General features: G+C 34.8%; 2 protein-coding genes across 4 annotated transcripts; one reads left to right on the top strand and one right to left on the bottom strand.

The window, feature by feature from the left end:
- Nucleotides 1–721: 721 nt before the first annotated feature.
- On the bottom strand, nt 722–8280 carry LOC127874867 (dynein axonemal light chain 1-like). Of its 2 annotated transcripts, none has more exons than XM_052419531.1 (9): nt 8173–8280; nt 8012–8050; nt 7566–7675; nt 5824–5879; nt 4879–4934; nt 3631–3720; nt 3294–3347; nt 2098–2224; nt 722–1527 (listed from the first exon to the last, which is right to left on the bottom strand). In XM_052419531.1, exons 1-9 carry the CDS (start codon nt 8173–8175, stop codon nt 1490–1492), a joined length of 573 nt encoding a protein of 190 aa, XP_052275491.1. In that variant the 5' UTR covers nt 8176–8280; the 3' UTR covers nt 722–1489. The 2 variants fall into 2 exon arrangements, with proteins under 2 accessions (XP_052275491.1, XP_052275490.1); XM_052419530.1 differs by lacking the exon at nt 8173–8280 and adding an exon at nt 8132–8163.
- Nucleotides 8281–12906: 4626 nt separating this feature from the next.
- LOC127874872 (protein lin-52 homolog) lies at nt 12907–23269 on the top strand. 2 transcript variants are annotated; one of them, XM_052419538.1, is made up of 6 exons: nt 12907–12984; nt 13312–13416; nt 17475–17509; nt 20074–20143; nt 21326–21409; nt 22408–23269. In XM_052419538.1, exons 1-6 carry the CDS (start codon nt 12948–12950, stop codon nt 22461–22463), a joined length of 387 nt encoding a protein of 128 aa, XP_052275498.1. In that variant the 5' UTR covers nt 12907–12947; the 3' UTR covers nt 22464–23269. The 2 variants fall into 2 exon arrangements, with proteins under 2 accessions (XP_052275498.1, XP_052275499.1); XM_052419539.1 differs by having other exon boundaries at nt 12936–12975.
- Nucleotides 23270–25265: the final 1996 nt, after the last annotated feature.

Raw genomic sequence — 25265 nt, forward strand, 5'->3', positions numbered from 1 at the left:
ATGTAATTTTAAACAGAGATGAATGACTCTTTTAATACATGTAGTAACATAATCATGAAACCTTGTTGCCCTTGCAGATAATGATTTTGCACAAGTTTTGCAAAGATCACACTAAAATCTAACAAGAGTTTCACAACCAAGCTTTCACATCTAATTTTAAACAATGGGCAGTTACTCTTTAAAAACACGATTACCAACATGCACTGTAGCACTTGGGTATAATCATTCTGTAAAAGATTATGACAAAAATCTATTGCAAAATTTAGTTGTGCAAAAAACGTTTTTATGAAATTTTAAACAATGGGCAATTACTCTTAAAAAATAACAAAATGGCAAAACCTTGAAAATATGAAATGTAGCATTTTAAGATAATCGTTCTGTTAAAGTTTGACACAAATATCATCCAACATTAGACAGACATAAACAAGAACACACATATGCATGCAGGCTTGTCTAACATGTCTTCATCCCTGTGCCTTTTGGCCAAAGTAAGTTCATTCATTATAATTATCAGCCAATACTTTTTCATATCTGCATATAAAACTTCCACTGCACTGACATCAAAATATCTTATTTTGGAAAGACTTCGAATAAATAATGCTTTAATACTGTAATGTTACTGCTAAACGTGATTTTATATTCAATCTTCCATAGTATTAAAAACATTGAAAGCCTTGGTCAAATAAAAGCGAGTAGTTTGGTAAAACGAAAAAAACAAAAGTTGGAAAAAATAATTTATTTTGTACTACAATGTATATATCTTTAACATTACAAAAAAGAATTATAAATGAGTAACATACACTCTGTCTTTAAATTAGTGGTTAATGTACATGAAAATATATTTTTTCGCAAAATAATTGTGTTAGTTCTTGCTACAGACATCAACTACATGTATACAGACATTTATTTGTTGCACTTTAATGAAGAAAGTTTGCTTGTAAGAACAAAATGTATTTACATGGAATTGTAAAGCACACAGAACAGTTATGAACACTAGCTTATTGTTTGACCAAAAGAGGCATAGAGGTACAAGGAAACATTAAAATCAAACTGGCGATACAGAAACATTTATGTCAAAAAACTGACATAATCAATAGAAGACTTGAGGACAATAAATATTATATAACAACAGAAATAAACTTAAATAGTCAAGTTAACAAAAAGCAAAATACCCAATTGTTTCCATAAACAAATAAAAATAGTGTGACATTTACTGTATAGTTTATTTTTCAGAATATTCAAATAAAGACAGAAACCCTTGGGCAACATCAAAATAAATCATTGTTATGTTCACAAAGAAAAAACTAAACTGTAAACAGGTATGATAAGGCCTTACTGATGAAAATAATCATTAATGCATGAAATATGAATGCATTCTGAATCAATCATGATTCAGCCTTTACAATAAAATGGCAGGTAACACAAGTCTATAGGGAATGGTTGGATCAACATCCCAATGGGTAATGGTGAGTGAAATGTGGTCTGTCATCTATTCATCATCACCATCACTGCGAATGACCGGCACACCTATAAATAAAGAGCAAGTTTCTAGTTATTCTAAACAAGCTTTCTTTATTTAATCAGTGACAGTTTCTGCAGCTTTTACTACATAAATAAATGCTAGTGCTTCTTATAATTGTGTCGAAAATTCATAGAACCAATAAAAGTCTCATATCAACATTTTAAAGTGTATATCATCTACAAGTGTTCATATAAATTATTTAAGAAAAGCAAATGGCAGTTTCTTTATATATTGAAAGCAGATAGGTATTACGTGTCTTTTACTGGTATCAGATATTTCCATGGAACATGCACTACACATATTATCCACCATAATCAAATTATCAAGTAATTTATCTGGTCTTTGTACTTGACTACTATTTTATTTTTTACTTAAATTATTACTTTAGCTTATAAAGAATAAAAAAAAAATATATAGTGAAATCAGTAATAATAATGAAAACTTTCATCCATATTTGAGTATTATCACATGTTCAAAGGTCAAGGGGAACATGCTTAAAGTGTGAGAAGTTCTTATTATCACTGAAATGAACTGAGTGTACATGTAATCAGCAACAAGACTGGGAAGGTTTATACCATCAAGTTTCTTGAGTTTCACAAGTTTCTCCTGGACCGTGGCCTTGTAGCCCTTCTCTGTGTTGTTGAGACTTTCCTCCAGGGGGTTCCCCGTGAACACAAGCTCCTCTAGGCATGGTAGGTCTCCCTACACAGAAACAATGATGGCTCATGTAGAGCTGGTGTAGGTCAATCAAGGTGTATAATACATCATTGCATTTGTGGTGTGATGCAGGAAAACTGGGCTTAATTCATGTTTTTAGTGTCATCCCAATTGTGTAAAGTTCCATCTCATGTGTGTTTGGTGTCATTCCATGTGTGTAAAGTGTTAATACGTGAATGCAAAGAATCATCACATGTGTGTTAAGTGTCAAAAATGTGTGTAAAGTGTCATCCCACGTGTATAAAATGTCAGCCTATATGTTAAGTGTAATCAGCAATCAGTAATGTTCCAAATCCAAATGTTTTAGGATTGTTAAGCCTAAGAAATATTTTACGCTATAAATGTATTTCCTGAGCAACAAAATCAATTGAATATTTATTGATGATAGAAAAAATAAATTCTTTAAAGTGAATAAACACACCACTATTGAGGAGAACAAAAAATATGAACACTTTGTGCTTAGATGAGCTTATAGGAAGGAATGCTGGATGGTCTTTTTTCGGTGTACGGAAGAAACCCCCTCCAGAAGAAACCCCCTTCGCTAAAAACGGCAGGGCGGAAGAAACCCCCTTTAATAGTTTGCATACACGGAAGAAACCCCCTCGCTAGTTTTGCAAAGGCGGAAGAAACCCCCTCGCTAGTTTTGCATAGGCGGAAGAAACCCCCTTCCATAGCGGAACAAACCCCCTTCCAGACGATTTAGTTACATTCAAACGCACGGTAATTGTTTACAGAAATTCACTTTCATTTTCAGAAAGTTCCCGGGAAGCATGATTGCATGATTCAAATTTTTTTTTTAAAGACGAATGCTTCGGTTATTGAAGGAAAATATGTACGAAATATCTTCGTCACTATCGGCTCTGGGCGCTAATTTTGTGTTTTTGTTATTTTTATCAATCTAGTACAAGTTAACGCATATAAAATGGTATAATCTCACCGAAACGAGTGCAAGACAAAAAAAATTTCATTGGAGCATTTAATTGGAAAATGACATAAATAGGCTGTTTTCAGTCTAATTTGTCTTTTGAAAATTTCATTCAATTAAAATAGTTACCAATTTTGAGAATTCTCCAAGGTCTTTGACTTCATTGTTTGACATGAATAACACCTGCAAACAGACAAACAATTTTGAAAAAAAATTAATTTACATTTTTAATGAACGAAAATCCATGTGAATAAACAGATTTAAAGAATACTTGGTAGTAGTGAAATAATACAAATTGCACTGTTTCTTTTTTAACCTGTACTATTTATGCAATACAAATTATTTATACTTTTCTTAAGAAGGTATTCTTTGCTTTAAATCTTCAAAATGCATAGTATGTACTGATTGGCTAAAACAATACTATGCAATTTGAAGTAATGAAGTCTATGAAAGGAAAACATGTTACCTTTAATTTCTTGAGCACATTTATACCCTTTAGCTTTTCAATTTTATTGTATGATATCCATAACTCCTCTAGAGTGTCTCCAACTGCCTCCTGTAAACATGACATACAGGTACTTTCACTAAACTGCTACATCACAATTTGAGTCCCAGACATTGGTTCCTATATTATTTCGACACACAGACAGTGGTCCTTATGTTATTTGACATCCCAGAAAGTGGTTCCTACAGCCCCCACCTTGGTTACTACAGTACATTGACCGCACAAATATTGGTTCTAACATTATTGCCCCCACAAACATTTGTTTTTGTGTAGTATTTAAGCCTTTACCACTTACATATGTATTTTGAGGCATGTGTAGTCCTTTAGAAAGTTATACATGTATTTAATAAAGACCTTTCTCACTTCTAACTAGATTCAAGTTTCTTAGGCTTCATCTCCAACCTTAGATACTGATGAGCAGCAAACAGCAAAAAACCTGTTACTCGCAAGCTGTTTTGGTTTTATGCTGTTTGCAAATAGCCATTTTCACTTTTTTTCTAAATATTTGTTGTAGTTATGATATTTGTGAGGAAACAGTAATAATGAACATTTACCATGCTAAAATATCATTTAAACATACATCTAAATATCCATTATATGCATCTTTTGACGATTTAAAAACCTGAAAATTATAAAGCGTTGCAATGTGAAACAATTAAATAGTTTGAGAGTCCTGTTGTTATATTTTGGGACACTACGAGGATTGCTCATATAAAGTATAAAATACATCACTCATTGTATGAGCACGGATGGCCAAGTGGTCTAAGCCATAGACTTTTACTTCAAGGGTCAGTGGTTCAAGCCCAGTTGAAAGTTACTTTTTTCTTTATTTAATTTTATTCTTGTTTTTTTTACTGAAGCTTTTTAGATCAAATGTTTACATTTTTACATTTATCAATATAAAGCATTTAATGACAAACTTCAATACATGCCAACATCTGTGAAAAGGCCCCTTTAATATTGGTTGTCATAAATACTGTATGTGTGATTTACTATGAAAACGATTTCTAGGCCGTTTTGTGAATATTTGCAACATATAATATAGAACTGGAAATTTATTTGAAGTCACCACACTTAACAAATAATAATGGATTATCTGTTTTTAAAATTACAGTTTGTCAATTTAATTTTTCACCTGTAACCATGTTCAATTTTAAATTCCTTGTAAATGTTGTTTGAATTTTGTGGAAAAAATGTTAGTTTACTTACCAGCCCTGTGAGGGATTTGATGTTGTTTCTTCCAAGGGAAAGGATTTTTAAATTCTCTGAAAATATACATCAATGATTACAATTTTGAGATGACAATAACAATGTTTAGCACACAAAACATTCTTAATATCAATTTAGCTACCAAAGTTACACAAACAAATAATTGCTATACTGCTTTCCAGAATGCAAGCGCTCACAAGTAAATTTTGGCAATTTAGAACAATCCACATGTTTTATAACACAAATTATTAATTTCCGAATGCTAATAGTATGACAGGCATCCATACCAGACAAATTTAAGTCGTAGTACAGGCATTTATATTTTCCAAAAATTAGCTTCCAAGTTGGAAGCTTCATGAAACCATGCTTCCAAACAAGCAAATTCGTTGAATTGATATCCCCCGCCATCATACTTCTGGATACAAAAGTTTTCAGGATGGATGGACAACGCCAACGTGCATCTCTTATCCATACTCATACCAAGCTTCAATGAAATCCGTCAAAGCACTTCCAAGATATGGCTCCGGACACACAAAAAAAGCATTTTTTCAAGATACAAAGGGCCATAACTCCGTTATTATCCGATGGTGTACAATGCCATTTGGCATGCATCATCCTCTTATCTCTATATATACTCATACTAAGTTTCAAGGAAATCCCCCAAAGTACTTCTAAGATATGGCTCCGGACACAAAAGTGCCGAAAAGACAGACAGAAGGACGGAAGGATGGACGGACGGACAACGCCAAAACAATATCCCTCCGCCTATGGCGGGGGATAATAATACAAACCCCAATCCTGTTAAAGAAAACAACTAAACAACTTTTGGGGGGTTTGGAAACTTTTTTTTTGAGCCAGCAGAAATGAGATGTCAGATTGAATGTTTGTCATACGTTTTTGGGGTTTTGTTTTGGGGAATTCATCATTCAGTTAAAAAATACATACTCAGTCCATTTAAGTTGGCAATCTTTTCAATGCAATTGGTAGACAATGAAAGCCTCCTGAAATTGAAAATTACATCTATAAATTATTAATATCCATAAAATATTAATATCCATAAAAGCATAAAGTTGACCATAGTTTAATGTATTGTGTTTTCAATTTGCTTTAAAAAATTAGAATAAAACAATTTTTTAGTGTAGACTTTCAAAAGATATCATTATGTGTGTGCTGTTTTAAGAGGTGTTGCTGCAAATTTGCTAATTTGTTTCTATCAAATAGATTTTGTTCAAAATGTTTATACCAGTAATACATGCACATACTGTATGAAAAGTGAAATAAAAACAGGTTCATTGGCTTTGTTTTGATTTTATTCAATATTATATAACCTATACTTTTTCATTAAAACTGAAAAATCTCTAATTGCGTCAAAATAATTAATAACCTATGAAATTGGCAACATGTACCGGTAGATATTATATACATGTAAGCTATTTAGATACATCACATACAATGTACCATTTAATTAAACCACACACTTCCAATACAATGGAGTACACAAGTTAAATTTTAAGAAATTGAATTTTTTTATAATGTTTATGTCACCCAAAAACTGGACAAAGTTTTACTATTTTGGATTGGAATTTTAAAAAGTTCTGTATCATAGAATTTGGCGAAACTCCTCAAATATGTTCATTTACGTGATGTCATCATAAAACAAACATAAAATAGTGGGTCACCGCATTTTAACAGAGAATATTTTTTTAACAATCACAACCCTCTATGTCAAATTTCATTTAATACTGCAATTTAGCAAACCCAAGTACCAGAACATACATAGCTAGAAATTATCATGCATACACATTGGAAATTGTTTACAATCTTAACTGGGATACAATAGCTTACCAAAAAAAAACAATAATACGTACAATATTTAATCACAAACATAAGACCTGCAGTTTCAAACTCGACCTTAATCATCAGTAACTTAATAGGACTTAGTCAAAAAACGTGTGCATGTTTCAAAGTTAGTGATTTACTGCTTGAAATTGATAAATGTTACTATGTAAGCAACTGAACTTAAGAGATCAGTTTAAAATAAGAATGAAATTAAAGAAAGAAAAACAGAAGAAATCAAAGTTTACCGCACCTGGGATAGAACCACTGACCTTTGTATAAACAAACCTTGAAATCTTGGCTTGTGATAATAGCAATAATCTGTGTTGCTATAAATATATGCTTGGCTTTTTATTTAATGCTCTCTGGTGGTTTATAGAGAAATATCAGTGAATTAAAACTGATAATTTCACTGTTTCAAACAGTGAAAATTATCAGAGAAAATTAATGATAAGTTTCATTGTTTATTGTGGAATGACGTCATTTTTTGACGAAATGACGTCATTATCCAAGCGAAATTCTTTGGTTAAACACTTTAACAATGTATATTAACTGTGAAAAAAAAGCATAAAATAAAAAGAAAATTTGTTGGATTCGGTGGAATATCGATTTTAATTCACTCATGATCATAGAAAAAATATATTTCATATATATGATCACTCGTGAATTAAAATTGATAATCCACCGAATCCAACAAATATCCTCTATATAAACTACAGCAACACCCCTTAAGAATGACGATTGGTCCCATTCACTGATAAAGTTTGCCGGACCAAGCAATGAGAGCATGGTGGATATTTTGCATTGTCCACTATTTAATCAGAAAAATTGATAAAATCCAAAAGACTTACGTGCACTTGACCAGTGTGGACAAAGATGCATCCATCTTTTCGACAGGCGGCAGCTGGGAAATGAGGCTGACATGCTCGGCTTCACTGGCCTTGACACCTTCCTTTTCTTCCTACACAGTCAAGACAGGTTTATACGATTTATCCACATTATAATTATTAAAAATAATGAAACATCGAGAGGCAAACAGAAGAGTTGATGGTTAATTCATCTGAAACAATTGTATCACTACCACTACCAGCTAGGACACTTTCACACATTGACAAAATGAAAATTTACACATGCTTGTTTCTGATTTAATCTGTATTCAAATTTCAAAGAGTTCAAATTAATACTCATGCCACGGAAATTTTTTGAAGAACAAACAGAGATAAAAACGAATTGAAAATGGCCAAAAGATTACCCGAACCACAAAAATAAAAAAGAGCACAATGTGTTTAATACTCACAAATTTCGCAATAGCGTCTTTGATTGTCGTTCCTTTAGACTGAAAATAAATGAATTCATTGAGCAAATAAAAAACTAAAAGCATGGGTAACTAACTAGTCACATTATATTTAAAACAAACCAAATATTGCATAAAGTCGAATAAGAAAACATTTCACTCACCATCTTGAACACTTGACGTTGTAACTAATGACAACAATAATTTGCTAAATCCCGTATTCGCCGGATTTTATATTACATATCAGGTACACACAAACACACACACACAGCGATTTAAGTGTATCGATAATAACTTAATGGAAATATGGCAAGCATCTGGTGGGTGGCAAGCTGGTAAACTTAAGTTTTATCATTCAGGCATGAGCAATAACTAACTGTATGATTCGGACAGTAACCTTTACTGACGTTGATAAAAGAATCTATTCTTTGCCCATGGAGAATTTCATATGTATACAATTGATTCTCACTTCAAAATATTTGTGAAGTGTTAAATTAAAATAATATGTTTCTTAAAAATAAAAATAAATCTCAGTAACTAAGTGATTACAACAGTATAATATTTACAGAATCTACACGTCAAGGTAAGTAAGTCCCTACAGAAAAAGGTCGAATCCAATGACCGAGATGTCGATGTGTACAAGGCATGGGATTGCTCCGGTTATTGCTTAACAACCGTGTGTTTATGTATTTATTTTATTTTTATTTTGTCCTCTTACTAATTTTATTATTTATTTATATATTTATTTATCAAAATCATGGCTGGAATATCTATTCCATGAAGATGCTTTAAAACACCAGTGGTGAATTGGGTGTTAGATCGAGTTGGTACTTTGTCCTTGGCAGCAGTTCCCTCGGAAATACAGGCACAACTGGTTCTCACATGACACTAAACCAAACAACACCTTGGCACCTGCTTCTGTTGGCGGGCGAAAGGAGGAAATGGGACTTGCACATTTCGTTCGACTGGTTCTAAATTATTGTAGAGATGGTCGCAGCTAAGATTGCCTAAATGCCACTAAAAGGAAATAGCGAGGACAAATCAAAAGAAAACTAAGCCGAATCGGTCGAAGTACTGAATGACACCGACCGCACCGTCCACGCCAGTCTCTAGGGTGGATGCAATAAGTTAGCTCCTGGGTATAATCCATTGATCAAGTTGGTGACAAAGGGAAAAACCATAGGAACATCGAATGTAAGAACACTAAATGCGTACGGCAATGTCCATGGAATGACGCAAGAGCTGAAGCTCCACCGCTGGGACATCTTCGGATAAGTCCATATCAACGGACACCCAGAGAATTCGATACTTTTTGCTATGACAGCTCTGGGAGTCCATATCCACCTCTTAATAAAAACATCCGCAGTTCACCGCACCGGATCAGTGCGCATCACTAAACAGATGGCGTTCGTAACAAATAAAGGAAAGCGATTACCAAACTTTAAAACACATTCAATTTACCTGAATGGTAACCAACGGAAGTTATCCTTTGCACGAACCCTTCAAAACACGACAATGTTTAACTACACTATTCGTGTTGACATTTTTATGGCGATATTTGGAACAGTGTAAATATTAGAAAATCGTTGTCGAATTAAGCTACAAAACAAATAATAATGTGCAAAAGATTGGTGTACTGCAACCTAACAGATAGCGACATTTTGAGTCGGCAACATTGCGACAGTTGTCCAATATGGTGGATAGAGCGTACGAAAGAATAACAAAGAAAATAAAAAGCAATTATTTCTTGCTTTTATGATACCACTTGCATGAGTGAGTGCTTAGACAGGTAAATGTTGTATCAGGGTTGCTTAGCCCTTGAAGTGGTGATCAAATTTTGCACCTTAGCGCAAACGAAAGCGTCTTGCAACCCCTTGGGTTATAAAGCTGAGAGTGGAATTATTTCAACTAATCATCGGACTAGCCGATATAAGGTGGCTAGGCTTCGGAGAAACATCAACAGACGAAGGGTACAAGATATGGTTCAGCGGTGAGGATTTTATGCATCGCAACAGAGTTTTTTTAATTGTTAGAAAAGAGGTTGTCATTAGCGTCATCAGTTGCACCCAGTCTTAAGCAGACTAATTTCCATCCTTATTTCAGCGAGACCTCACATCATCATCTTCCAGGTCTACGCACCGACAGCTGACAACAAAAACAAGGAGATTGAGCAGTTCTGTGAATAATTAGAGCGCATCATAGTCAAGATCCCAAAGAAAGACATCCTCACTGCCCAAGGCAACTGGATTGCCAAGGTTGGACTAGTCGAATACCAAGATTAGGTAGATTTAGCTTATGAGAGACCCATGACAGAGGGTTGAGAATTCTTGAATTCGCCAGAAGCCACCAACTCAACCTGGCAAACACACCCACACAAACCGTCCATAACAGCGACCTGGCATGCGCCAAACAGGCAAGTAAACAACCAGATCGATTTCATTGCGCCACAACGGTTCAAGTCCAACATCAACAAGGCGAACACAATAGCGTTTGCTGGCACGGCGCAGACATCGACAGTGATATGACTTGGTGCTCACCACCATCAAGCTGAAAGAGCAAGCGCATCAGCAAGAACCCTCGTGTTAGATTTGACTCGGAGAAATTGAAAGATACAGTGATAGCCGAGGTAATGTTTCAAGCACAGATAGGTGGCAAGTTTGCAGCCTTGAACATCTTGGACAATGGCATCGGCACCATAACCAACGACATCAAGGATGTCCTACTGTCATCGGTCAAAGAGTTTCTCATGAGAGATAGAAGGAAGAACAAGCCATGGGTGACGACCGAAATCATGGACCCTTGTGACAAAAGAAGAGAGCTGAGGCATGATGAGTACGGTACACCAACTTTAACTGTAGGCCAAATTACCAGAAAGCGAACAGGGAGGTTTGGAAGAAGATGAAAGGAGGAGTGGACTGAGGAGGAATGTATGAACAACGACAAAAAGAGATGACCACGGGCAGATGAAAAAAGGCCTACAGCACCACCAAGAATCTCATAAATACCAGTTAGCCCAAAGGCCAGTATTAAAGCAGACACTGACGGGAATCTCCTGATCGAAAATGCCTAAGTCCTAATCAGGTGTGCTGCAAACTTAAGTGACCACTAAAACTACCCGCTTGAACCAGACTCCATTCTCCTTCTGAACGATCCCATACCAGAAGCAAACAATCAAAATCCGCCCATACTCAAGTCAGGTGTGTTGGAGGCAGTACGTAGTTTTACGACAGGAACAACTCCTCCTGGAGTGGACAACTTCAATTAAGCACAGAGGAGAGGCAACGACTGCAACAATTACGGCACTATGCCAAAAGATCTGGGAGGAGAATAAGTGGTCCATGGAGTGGACTCAGTCACATGTTATTCTTATACCGAAAAAAGGCAACCTAAATTTGTGCGAGAATAACCATACCATCAGCCTTATCAGTCATCCCAGCAATGTCATGTTATGCATCATCATTAATCGATTGAAAAGTAAGGCACAGGAACTGCTGGCCGAAGAGCAGGCGGAATTCAGAGCTGTGGGAGAAAAGTGGGACAGATCTTTAAATAATTAAGGCAGGTCATTATCGAGAAAAACCTGCAAGACAACTTCATCGACTTTGAATAAGCTTATGACCTTGTGTGGCATAATATGGCCTCTGTCATATCACAGGTGGTTAGCGTGTGGCTATGATATTAATTAGTGAAAACATCATTTTGAATGATAAATTATCAAAAAATCACTATCATATATATATATATATATATATATATATATATATATATATATATATATATATATATATATGTATATGTATATATATATATATATATATATATATATATATATATATATATATATATATATATATATATATATATATATATATATATAATAACAAGGTATCCAACTCGAAATCACCCGAAAACGGGGTGCATCGTTTTGAAAAGCCATTAATTCATCAATTTTGCAGCGATTTTCATGAACCCGGTCTTATGCAACGCAGAAATGAATTTCCTTTTGTGTGTCATATAAAGATTAATCAACATTCACGAAGGGATGGTGCAAGTCATCCGGGAACTCTACGTGAACGCCAGCATCCTAAGTAATTCTTAATGGACAGCATGAGGACTTCTTTAGAGCATCTGTGGGCGTCTCTTCCTTATTCATGAGACTCTCCATTGCCACCACACCTCTATCTCCATCGGTGGAAGACTTATCTCCAACTTGAGATTCGCGGATGATATTTACGTCATGGGTGGCACCAACAGTGAACTTCAAGATGTCGCCAATAGAGACTCTATAAAAGAGCATGACAGAACAGACCTGAAAGGAAGATGATTTCTGTATCGTCGTCCCTCATTCCCCCCATCCCAACGCCCAGACCGGTAAATTGAATGATGATATGATGATGATGATGATGATGATGATGATGACGATGATGATGATGATGATGATGATGATGATGATGGTGGTGATCATGATGATTATGATCATGATGATCATGATCATGATTATGATGGTAAAAGCTTAAAGAGCTAAAATGCAGTTAGTGTGTTATTTGTTTTACACACTATAAAATATTCCAATAAAATAATTCATTAAATGTTTCATATCTGGATATATTTTGAGTTTATAACAACACTTTATTGATATCTATAATAAAACACTTCTTCTCAATCATTGTGTGGCAATCGTTTTACATATTTAGAAGTACTTTAAAAGTACAACATAAAAATATCCAGACAGCCACTTGACCTGTGCCCTCCTACAACAATGTTCTCAGTTAGGGCTTTTATGTTGAATGATCTCAAACAAATAAACAAATAATCACAATTGAGTGCATAATATTTTATTAATAACACCCACCCCCCCCCCCCCCGTTATTTCGCCATATATCTTTCTACCAAATAAGACGGTATTTAGAAACAGTGTAATTGTGTGTGTAACCTTAAAATGGCGGATTCTTCAAAGAGGAGAAAGAGTAAGAACAGTATGTATTCATTTAATTTATGTATAATCTTTTCATTGTGTACGACGATTATACACATAAGTTATGTCATACGTTGTTGCAATTAACTTAGGTATTTAACTTGTGGTTACATGGAAACTAATACTCCAAAACCTTGAAATGTGTCGCCTGAATTACGGTTAAAAAACACTTATTATAATCTTATATGTTCAATTACTCTTAGAGGAAATTTTACTTTGACATTTGCTGGGACGGTGCTCTAGATGTACACAAAATAGAAAAGTGATAACACTGACACAAAAGTGTCATTTGCAAATTATTAGAATTATGTTTTTATGTTTTATTCAGATGAAAGTCAATGGTTCCAGCCTTCAGCCTCAGGCGCAGATGCAGACCAGCTCCTCAGCTTTGAAAAGCTAGACAGAGCATCACCAGATCTATGGCCAGAACAGAGTACGAATGCAATTTGAAGATGATAAACTTGTCTTGAAATGGCATATTTTAACAAATAAAATCCTATGAAACATAACTAATTTTTCAGATATGACCAGAGCTCCAGATAAGGTTTTGTGAAATTCTAAATCTTAACGTTACTACCAGATTTTCAAAAATAATTCTTAACTCTGAAATTTTATTCTTAACGTTACTGCTAAGTTTTGGAAAATAATTCTTAACTTTTCTAAATGACCTTAAAATAAATAATATTGGTTATTTTCATGCAAAAAAATCAAAATATACATTTTAAACGAGTTCAACAGTGTCTATTCAGTATTATACAATTTTATTTTTCAAATACCTTCATATGCCCAAACTGTGCTTAGATTGCATGCCTTCAATGATGTTTTACATATTTCACAATTAAAACGGGTCTCCCCTTCAATCTTTTCAACGATTGGCCACAGGAATTGTCCCTTCCACTCGTTTAATGTTTTTTGTTTAAGTTTGGACCCGTCGTGTCGCGTTTTTTTAGCTTTTCCAACTGTTTCGGCAACTGAACATACAACATCGTATAAGATCTTTTCTATAATGTCTTAACATTCAACTTCGGCTCACTTTGCGTACAATATGTTAAAAGCTTGTTTTTGCACGCTTTGCAGTTTTTTAGGACGCTCTCTGGGCGCCGCCATTTTATATAAGCACCGAAAAGATCTTTAATGCGCGAAAAGAACTAAATAAAAATCGATACCAACTGATGTAAAAAAAAATATTCGTAACTTGATTTTGTAATTCGTAATGGTACGACAAGATTTTAAAATAAATACATAACAGACCTGAAAATAATTCGTAAATACGAAAATATGACCCTTATCTGGAGCTCTGTATGACATAATTATATATATATATATATATATATTGTGAAATGTTCCTTATTGCAATCTTCTTAGCCTTATCATGCAGCAATTATTTATATATATATATATATATATATATATATATTTACAGGGATCATATTTTCCCGCAACATTAATCGGTCCGGATTTAAATGGGGAAAAAGTGTCCGAAAATTTATATCTGAAATCATGACAAATTACGTTAAAATATATACCATTGATTTTGCTATTCATGAAGATGGTATAATAAATGTACAAGTTAAAGGCCCTAAGGCATTACTTTTAAAAGGAACATACGAGTTTTCTCATTTTGTTTTATCATTTACTAAGGGATTAAATGATTTGAAACCACGCATCTAAATTTTCGGTCTTGGGTTATTCAACAACAAACAATAAAGAACACGAATTATTTAGATTCTCACACGATTTTTACTGAAGATTTATACAATGTATATTATTTTTCTTGTGAACTATTTTATGTGATTTCCGCCCATAAAAACTTTCGGCTGTTCTGTCGATCAGATCCGCGACTTTTATTTATTTATTGCCGAATTATTACGCTGGTGGAAAATGTATCGGCATATTTTGTTTAATTACAGCGCGTGCTTTCAGTGTATGAGGTCAGCCCACAATTATTGCAGAATATCCGATTTTCTTCTTTGTTTATATGACAGTTTAGTGTATCATGCATGAAATGCACAATTTCCACGAGGATAAGATCGAGGTTTGTATCTCCGAAGTAACTGTCAACAATTTTTCCTGGACGAGTACACCTTACGGACCGATTGTGATATAAGTCAGTGAAATTATCGATTGATATTGACACGGGGTTTTCACGCGTGACTAATACACAGTCACGCAAATCTTCGAAGCTTGGGGCCATACTCTGATGCTAGTCGGCTGTTGTGCAATAATCTGGTCTTGACCGATTTAGAGACTGCAGCGAATGGTTTATCACACCTTATCGAAATAAGAATGTAATTAGGGTGTGCACTGTGTAATCGATTTCATGACATGGGAATTTAGCAAACAGAATCAGACCGACTGTTTGGGATTTTCAATCGGTCTTTCATGACCTCAATCGGTCAAGGACCGACAAAAATATGATCTCTGTATATATATATATATATATATATATATATATATATATTAGTGTTAGTTTTTTCCAGGCCGTTTTAGTGTGGCGAATCGCCATGCCCCTTTTTTGTAGCGCCGCGCTGCCCCTTTCAAAGCCATTTAGCGCCACGCTGCCCTTTTCAAAGGCCGCCGCCCTGCCCTTTCATGAGCACCCGCTGTTTTCTGCCCATATTGATAACATCTTAATTGCCCCTTGACCAAATTTCTAAGCCGACTAGTATCAGATTATGGCCTCCGAGGCAGCGCGTTTGTGAATTAGTCATGCGTGAATAACCCCATGTCAGTATCAATCGATACCACTAATCGGTCGGTAATGTGTACTCGTCCATGATAAAATCGTGGACTGTTACTTCGGAGACTTTTGATGAAAGCTCAATGTTATCCTCGTGGCATTTCATACATAATTCAGTTATACACATGTATCAAAACATATATTTTTACACATAATTACATTTAAAAACACAAATTAATTATTTATCGATATCGTCTTTAAGATAATTAATTATTGAATTAATTACTGAGACGTATACTAATTAAACAAAATGCGAATCGCGTATTAGGTGGACGTCTTAGACGATTTTACGTTGCTATGCGCACCTGTCGCTTACATCATTTGACATTTTGACAACATGGCGGACATACAGAATTAAATTGTGACTCGGCAAACATGGCAAATAACATCGTAAACGATCGAATTAACGATGGAGATTATACATTCTGAAGGAATTAATGAAATGTCTGTGATAATCAACGATGCATAAACATGTTTTTGATAGCAACAACATACTTATTTGTAATCTACTCAGTGGGTGTATCACGATATTTCACGGAGACGAGTGCTTGCATATTGTTTGCGATCAGTTTACTCGCAATATTAAACATCTGACAAGATTATCGTTAGAAATGGGATAAGACAAACATGGTTTCATTTATATGTTAGTGGATCTGTGTATAATCAGATTCATATGTTCAATTGCTTTATTATGTTTGTCGTGCTGTACAGTGTATTGAAACAGCATGGAACTTAAATGTACATTGCAAGGTAAATATATTAATATAAATCAAAGTAGGTTAAATGCATCAATTACTATATACCATTAAATGTGCTTGTTTATATTTTATGTTTTTCCACAACTGCCTCTGATGCGATTACATGTTTCTCCCTCATTCAGGTATTCATGGAACGTTTTTGCCCTTTTTTGCCTAAACTGCGCGCTTCAATGCCCTTTTTGAAAGTAAGGCGCCATGCCCCTTTGCCCTCCTGGGAAAAACAATATATATATATATATATATATATATATATATATATATATACAGTGCTCCAGCTAGGCCTATATTGAAGGGAGCCCCGCCCTGCCCTTCCTAGGGCCCCCCTGCCCTTTAAAAAAAATGTTAACAAAATTTACATATGATGATTAATAAATCTCTTATTTCAATACATTGTAATAAATTTATTCCTCATTGTAGACATTATATTAATTTTGAATTGTTTAATAATAATGGGAATAATATATTCTAACAATTATTAATAAAATATAAATTAACATGCAAGAGGAAGCATTCCAGAAACGCCCGTTTGATTATGAAAAAATGCTTTTTATGGGGGAAACCTTTTATTGGGATTTTTTTGAAGCAATTGGGAAATATGTAGCTTTATCCTAATTAAGAAAGAGCTGTTTTCCAGTACTTTATAAAGAAGGAAAATAATAGCTGTCATGGATAATATGATCAATTGATAGATTGAAATTAATTTTAAAGTAATGACTATACCATTTGTCATGAGTGAAAAAAACGCCAAGGGAAGTTATAGTTAAAATATTCCTATTTCATATTTGTAACGAATTTTTGAAGTAGAAAATATAATTTTTGCAAATTTTTTGGTTACCCTTTGGATATTGGCATTTATAACAGAACATTATTTTGCCATAAAAACTACGGACCACACTAAAATGTGGCAGATTCTTTAATTACACTTGATCAAAGAAAAGTTGACAGTTATATTTAAACTGGTAAACTTTTATTACCAATATTGTTTTACTTCAGTTCCAGGTGTGTCAGAATTTGCTGCTGAGAAAATGGTAGGTATTAACTCTGGCCTTTTCCTAGAAATAATGAGACAAAAGGTATGCAAAGAACATTGCTCTTCATGAACATATCAGTTTTTTAACCAGGTTTTCCGAAGGAAAAAAATGGTTCTTAGATTGGAGAATGTCAGCTGGCGGGCGGGCGGAAAAGCTTGTCCGTGCCATTACTTTGTCATTCATTGTGAGACTTTAAAATCATTTGGCACATTTGTTCACCATCATTAGACGGTGTTTCGCGTGAAAGAATTCCGTTGATACATGTATCTCCAAGGTCAAGGTCACACTTTGAGTTCAAAGGAAAAAATGGCCATAAATGAGCTTGTCCGGGCCATAACTATGTCATTCATTGTGAGATTTTAAAATCATTTGGCACATTTGTTCACCATCATGTGATGGTGTTGCACGAAAGAATTACGTCAATATCTCCAAGGTTAAGGTCGCCACAACTAAAAATAGATTTATTTTGAAACAAAGGGGGTTAATTATAAACAATCAGTTCAGTTTGAGTTGTCTCCCTTTATCAGACTTTTTTCACATTGAAAACCTGGTTTTGTGACAATTTTCAGGGGTGTGATTTTTCCGCGGATCCGCTGATTTCCGCGGATCGGGTTGTCCCGAATGTCACTTCTGAGATTTGCGTAAATTCGTTTTAAAAAATGTAGGGGAGAGGGGCTTCCACCGATTCCGCGGACGTATTTCATAAGCGGCCCGAAATATTCACGGCCCGCGAAATCCGTCCGCATTTTACACTGGTAGATTCTGCCTAAGCATTTTTAAAACAAGCCATATAATTGGCTGTCGTTTCCCATTCTTCCAATTAAAATCGTGTTCTTAAAATGCGCTCTGTGATTTGTTTGCAAATGGCGCCGTTGTGAAGAGAAAATTAAGATTATTGAAATAACAAATAGCAATCGAATAAACGACTGACATCACCTAGTCTGATCGGAATAATGAAATGTGTTTGTAAAAAAAAGACCAAGTTTTAGATACAAGCAACACATATTTTGTTAAGAAATGTGCCCACTGAATTTGTGTCACGGAAACCAGTGTTTGCAAATTAAAGTTTAGTCTACTCGAGAATTAGAACAATTTAGAAGAGTATCGTTCGAACATGGAAATAGACAAACATGATTTGATTTTTATATGTCTGTGGGTCTGTGTATAATCAGATTCATATGCATATTCTGCTTTATTATGTTTGTCACGCTTTTCAGTTAACTGAAATAGCTTTGAACTGAGTGAAGATGTGAAATGCAAGATATTGAAAGGTAAACAAATTAAATATATTAATTTAACTCAGTTAATACATCATTAACACCAGAAGAACACTCAAGTGTGTTTGTTTATATTTAGTCTATTAACTGTAATTTAATACATTGAAAAACTGCTGCTATTGATCACAATAAATACTTACTTAACAGTTTACTTTGCATCCTCAGTATGTTAAATGTGAAGTTTAACAGGTTTTTATAAAGAAATATTGTTATGAAGTTCAAAAAGTTGTTTATTTTAATGTTTGTTTTTATGTTTGTCATTGCGTTATGCGCGCCATTCGCGTAGTCAAAATCAGTCAACAGAATTTTCCTCCCCTCTGACTTTGCCTCAATCACACCCCTGATTTTGTCCCTTGTTTTCTGTTGTATATAGCAAATACATGTAACAATTTAGCATGGAAAATTGTAAGTTTGTTCTATACAGATTTCTAAAATCATCGATTTAAAGTTCTGTTATAGGGAAATGTAAAACTCCTTTAAATTGAAAGGACAATGCAAACATTAAAACATTTCCATATAAGGGTTCCAGCTATCCATCGCCATTGGCGCCAAAAGGGACAAAATAAAAATTCTGGCGACAAATTTCCTCAAATGGCAATTTTTCGATAATCCACATCTTTTCTGCAATATTTCCTTAAAATTACATAAGACGCTGTGATATATGCGATACTGCTGAAATCAATGGAGCATGCTGACTATCGCAAAGTAGCATGTAATGGTGACAGAGGTTTTTATCTGATTTTGGGGAAAGGGCCTGGCCTTTTTTGAGGGGAAAAAAATCGCGCAAAATGCCGGATTTTGGGGGAAAAAATCACGCGAAACGCCGGATTTTGGGGAAATTAAGGAAAGTCTTAAATAATCAATTCAACATATTTTGCTGTCTTTAAAACAAAATCAAGGCAACAGATAATTTAATTATGCAATATGTTATATTTTCTACACTGGATCAGGTTAACTAATGTATTTAAAGTTAAAAAAAAAAAAAAAAAAAAAATTTTTTTTTTTTTTTTTTTTTATTTAGGGGAAAAAATGAAGTCTGGGGGAAAATTTACCTGCTGAGGGGAAAGGGCCGATTTTCGGCGGGTCCCAAAGAAGGAAAAAAAAACCTGGGTGATATTAAGCATAAATAAGTTTGATATTTATCATATTGATTTTTTTTAAAAGGTTTCAACTTTTGTTGACTTATATTTGTTGAAATCTCATGACACAAAGTATTGTCTTGGTTCACATGTACAAGAAGTAAGCTTTTAAGATTTCACTTGCCTCTCTTTGTGGGAACCTCAGCTGTCTAGAGATGGATCGCCCCCCAAATGGATGGCCGACCTTGAAAATGAGGATATCAACCTCCTACAAGGTGAGTACACTAACAGCTATATTTAAGTTGCATTATCAGGGTGCTGGATGACATGACTTTGTGGGGTTTCACCTTTTAACTTTAATGGATTTAAACATGAGGGACAAAATGAAATGACGTGCGTAATGTCCATATTGCCATCTTTCCATGTTTCAAGAAAAAATATTAAGAACTTTTAAAGTTATCTCAGGATCCAGAAAAGTGTGACGGACACACAGAGGAGCGCAAACCGCAAGTCCCCTCCGGTGAAACCGGTAGGGGACAATAAGCTTCGTTGGAGTTAGAGAAAGGACTGTTTGTTTAAGGAAAAAAAATCACTGGTACAATAAACAGCTAGAGGTTTTATTTCAGAAACTGATCTGTCAACCACTGATGTCTTGAACTTGCGTGTCTTTATTTAAAAAAAAATATTGCATATATTTGTGTTGCTATACTATGCTAGTTATTATCCCCCACCATAGGCGGAGGGATATTGTTTTGGCGTTGTCCATCCGTCTTTCCGTCCGTCCGGAGCCATATCTTGGAAGTTCTTTGGAGGATTTCATTGACACTTGGTATGATTATATATATGGATAAGAGGATGATGCACGCCAAATGGCATTGTACACCACCTGTTAATAACGGATATATGGCACTTTGTATCTTGAAAAAATGCTTTTTTTGTATGTACGGAGCCATATCTTGGAAGTGCTTAGGCAGATTACATTGAAACTTGGTAGGAGTATATATATGAATAAGAGGATGATGCACGCCAACTGGCATTGTACACCATCTGTTAATAACAGAGTTATGGCCCTTTGTCTCTTGAAAAAATGCTTTTTTTTTAGTGTCAAATATAACACTTTTGTGTCCAGAAGCATATTGGCGGAGGAGATCAATTCAACGAATTTGCTTGTTGTTTATTATTTGTGCTTATACTTCATCATATTGAAGCTGAAATATACATACAGCATGTATCTAACATGTGTCATTATTTCTTTAACATGCTAATTATTATATCTATTATTTAAACTACAAATATAGCCGGTAATTTAACTTGTCTCTTGATCTGTACTTCGTCTTGAAATTACCGGTATATGTACAAACTTGTACCTGTAACTAAATCTTCATTGCAACATTATTTGTAAATGTGTTATTTATAATTTACTGTATATTTGTTTGTACTTTATCATATTGTTTCAGAGTTTGGGAGTCTGACCACAAAACAGCTGATGGAGAAGGTGAAAGGTTTGCAGAACTTGGCTTATCAGCTGGGACTAGAGGAAGGTGGGTTGTATTCCTTGGTGCATGAAACAATTGTGACCACTTATAAATAAAACAGCTGAACACCTTTTAATATAAAAGATGTTTGTAAATGTTATACCAATAAACAGTCTCTTTCATTAAAAGTGCATATTTTGTTTATTTTCATAAATCTTGTATGTAGTATTTCTGAAATGTATGTATGGTTACATGTCTAAGAACCAAAGTCTGGCTGCTGTTACACATGTTCAAAGTTTGAAGTTACCCTCTGTTCCACATTTTCATGATTAAATAGTAGACATACCAGTCATTTTATTTGAATGTTAGATGTATTCTTCATAACTTAAGCGAAATACAGGTAAATATTTTGTTGGTTCACCTTTTCATTATGCCCCCCTTCGAAGAAGAGGGGGTATATTGCTTTGCTCATGTCGGTCTGTCGGTCGGTCCGTCCACCAGGTGGTTGTCAGATGATAACTCAAGAATGCTTGGGCCTAGGATCATGAAACTTCATAGGTACATTGATCATGACTCGCAGATGACCCCGAATGATTTTGAGGTCACTAGGTCAAAGGTCACAGGTGAAGGTCACAGTTACTGGAAATAGGCATTTTAAGGATTTAGCATGGTTCGAACAAGGGAAACAACTACCGTTTATGCATGTTCTTTTTGTTACAGCATTTGCCTCCCTTGTAATATATTTAAATTTTACCAAATGTAAGGCAAACTGCATTTTTGTAATGCATTGTATCAATAACCACCACCGTTTATGCATGTTCTTTTTGTTTCAGCATTTGCCTCCCTTGTAATATATTTAAATTTTTCCAAATGTAAGACTAACTGCATTTTTGTAATGCATTGTATCAATAACCACCGCCGCCACCACCACCACCACCACCACAAAAAAATGTATTCACACAATGGCTGCTACTACAACTTATAGCCCATATAGGGGGGCATGCATGTTTTACAAACAGCCCTTGTTTTAAAAAGTGCTAATTATTATTTAAATATTTTTTCAGCTAGAGAAATGACTAGAGGGAAATACCTGAATGTGCTACAAAAACAGAAAAAATGAGAGGCAAGCTGTAGATAAGCAGGTACACCTGCCTGCAATCGACTAACTGACTGCTTATAGGTGTTGCCAACTCACCGGTCCCTGATGGAAAGACTGGGACCACATATCGCTCCAAGCAATGCACAGAGACTGAATCTTCATGTATAATATTGACAGATGACTTACGAGAAATGCAGAGTACAAAGACAACCATTTGTTCCCCATATTCATGGAAATTATTTCATTTTTTCATGTGCCAAGTAAATATTCATAGGTATTGAATTGACTATTATTAACATTTATATCTTGATAGAGGACATCAAGAGAAGGTTGGGGGAGCAAGAACTATTTTGAACTCAACTGTCCACAACATGCTCATGGTGAGCTTATGTGATCGCCTTTTGTCAGTCGTCTTGATATTGATATTAGTCAAGTTTCCGGCATAAAGTGTTCGAAGAATTAAAATTAAATTTCATTATAATCTATTATAATGATAAGACTTTAAAAGTAAGTGCAGAGTACAAAAACCATATCTTTTTCTTTAATATTTATTATGGGCTTGCTCACCCTTGTTTCATTTTATTGTTCAATACCGGTACATAAAAGTAGGTATATAACTGATTGTGTGGTGATTTTTAACCTACCACCGTTTTTACTTACCTTCATTTTTCTTTGGGTATATTGTTCCTTTTAGTTAATAAATTAAAAGCGTCCATTTATTTCCTGTAAGCATTGCCGAGGTTTTATTCATTGTTGAAAATATGCCTAGAAATGTATTGTTGTGTGTTGTTTTTATATCCATTTGTTTAATAAATGTATATTGCGTTGATTAAGACAAGAACCTCATTATTATGCTATATAATTAAGTCAAACCACTAATACGAAGATCTCAACTATATCACTTTGGAAATGTACGAGTAACGCTGCATGAGAAGACAGTATAAAAGCGCGCGATTTCTCTCTAAACGGTCAGTTCTGCATTTGACTTCCTCGAGTTAACATCGCAAAAATAGGTAATTATATTATATTATTAACATACATTAGGGACTTAGGGCACATAGAGACTGGCTATCCTTTTCTGACGTTCTGAGAGCCTTGAAGTTGGATTCCTACCCCTCAGCAGCCCGGGTCGCTAATTGTTGATATATAAGTCACATACCTTCACACAACACTACAAGGCTCCATACCTAGGGTAACGAGTCACACAGACTCGGAGTCATAACAAAGTGTCCCGAGACAAAAGGTCTCCATACATAGTCTCGAGGCATAGGTCTCCATACATAGCTCTGAGACAAAGATCCCCATACATAGTCCCGAGGCATAGGTTTCCATACATAGCTGCGAGACATAGGTCTCCATAGATATAGTGTTTTTCCCAGGAGGGCAAAGGGGCATGGCGCATTTCTTTCAAAAAGGGCATTTTAACGCGCAGTTTAGGCAAAAAAGGGCAAAAACGTTCCCTGAATACCTGAATTACGGGGCAACATGTAATCGCATCTGAAGCAGTTGTGGAAAAAATAACATATAAACAAGCACATTTAATGGTAATTGATGTATTTAACTTACTATGATTTATATTAATATATTTACCTTGCAATGTACATTTAAGTTCCATGTTTCAATAAATTGTACAGAACGACAAACATAATAAAGCAATATATGCATATGAGTCTGATTATACACAGATCCACGAACGTATAAATGAAACCATGTTTGTCTTATCTCATTTTCTAACAATAAGCTTGCCAGATGTTTAAAATAACATTGCGAGTAAATTGATCGCTAACAATATGCAGACACTCGTTTCCGTGACATACATCCACCAAGTAGATTACAAATAAATAAATAATGTTGTTGCTATCTAAAACATTTTTATACATCGTTGATTATCACAGACATTTCATTAATTCCTTCTTAATGTATAATCCCCATCGTTAATTCGATCGTTTACGACATTATTTGCCATTTTTGCAGAGTCGCAATTTAATTCTATATAGTCCGCCATGTTGTTCAAATGTCAAATGATGTAAGCGACAGGTGCGCATAGCAACGTTAAATTGTATACGCGATTCGCATTTTGTTAAATTAGTATACGTCTCAGTAATTTTTTCAATAATTAGATCTAATTATCTTAATGACGAAAGCGATAAAGAATAAATTTGTTTGTGTTTTTAAATGTAATTATGCGTAAAAATATATGTTTTGAAATAACTGAATAATGCATGCAATGCACAATTTCCACGAGAATAAAATCAAGTTTTTCATCAAAAATCTTCGAAGTAACGATATCGTGGAGGAGTAGATATACACATTGCCGACCGAAAAGTTCGCTTTTTATAACATAGCCTCTGGCATTATCGATTGATACTGACACGGGGTTATTCACGCATGACTAATTCACAGCTTTGGAGCAGTCTACCTATAAATCGAGCACTGTAATAGATTAAATCTGCTCAAATAATATAGTCGATTAGACGTTGACGTCTCTCGAGTAAATCAAGCACAGTCGGAGCGTCACAGACAATCAAGGACGCTGATTTTGCGGACCAAGTTAGATCGTAAGGCAATAAAGATGTTATCGATAAGGGCGCGTGGCCAAATTTGCCTTTGAAAAGAAGGGCGCGTGGCAAAATTTGCCTTTGAAAAGGGCAGCGTGACGATCCGGGAGGGCGGCGTGGCTTTTCGCCACGCTAAAATGGCCTGGGAAAAACACTACATAGATAGCTCCGAGACATAGGTCTCCATACATTGCTCCAAGACATAGGTCTCCATACATAGCTCTAGGTCTCCCTACATAGTCCCGAGACATAGGTCTCCATACAT

The sequence above is a fragment of the Dreissena polymorpha genome, chromosome 3 (assembly GCF_020536995.1).
Source record: "Dreissena polymorpha isolate Duluth1 chromosome 3, UMN_Dpol_1.0, whole genome shotgun sequence".
Lineage (NCBI taxonomy): Eukaryota > Metazoa > Mollusca > Bivalvia > Myida > Dreissenidae > Dreissena > Dreissena polymorpha.

Bases quoted from the DNA above. Each gene is read 5' to 3' on its own strand.
- LOC127874867 (XM_052419530.1), bottom strand. The intron at 3,721-4,878 runs GTAAGTAAACTA...TCATGTTTACAG, and splicing joins TCAAATCCCTCACAGGGCTG to GAGGCAGTTGGAGACACTCT. The intron at 3,348-3,630 runs GTAACATGTTTT...GTCTGTTTGCAG, and splicing joins ATGTGCTCAAGAAATTAAAG to GTGTTATTCATGTCAAACAA.
- LOC127874872 (XM_052419538.1), top strand. From the start codon at position 12,948: ATGGCGGATTCTTCAAAGAGGAGAAAGAGTAAGAACA. The intron at 17,510-20,073 runs GTAGGTATTAAC...TGGGAACCTCAG, and splicing joins AATTTGCTGCTGAGAAAATG to CTGTCTAGAGATGGATCGCC. The intron at 20,144-21,325 runs GTGAGTACACTA...ATATTGTTTCAG, and splicing joins GGATATCAACCTCCTACAAG to AGTTTGGGAGTCTGACCACA.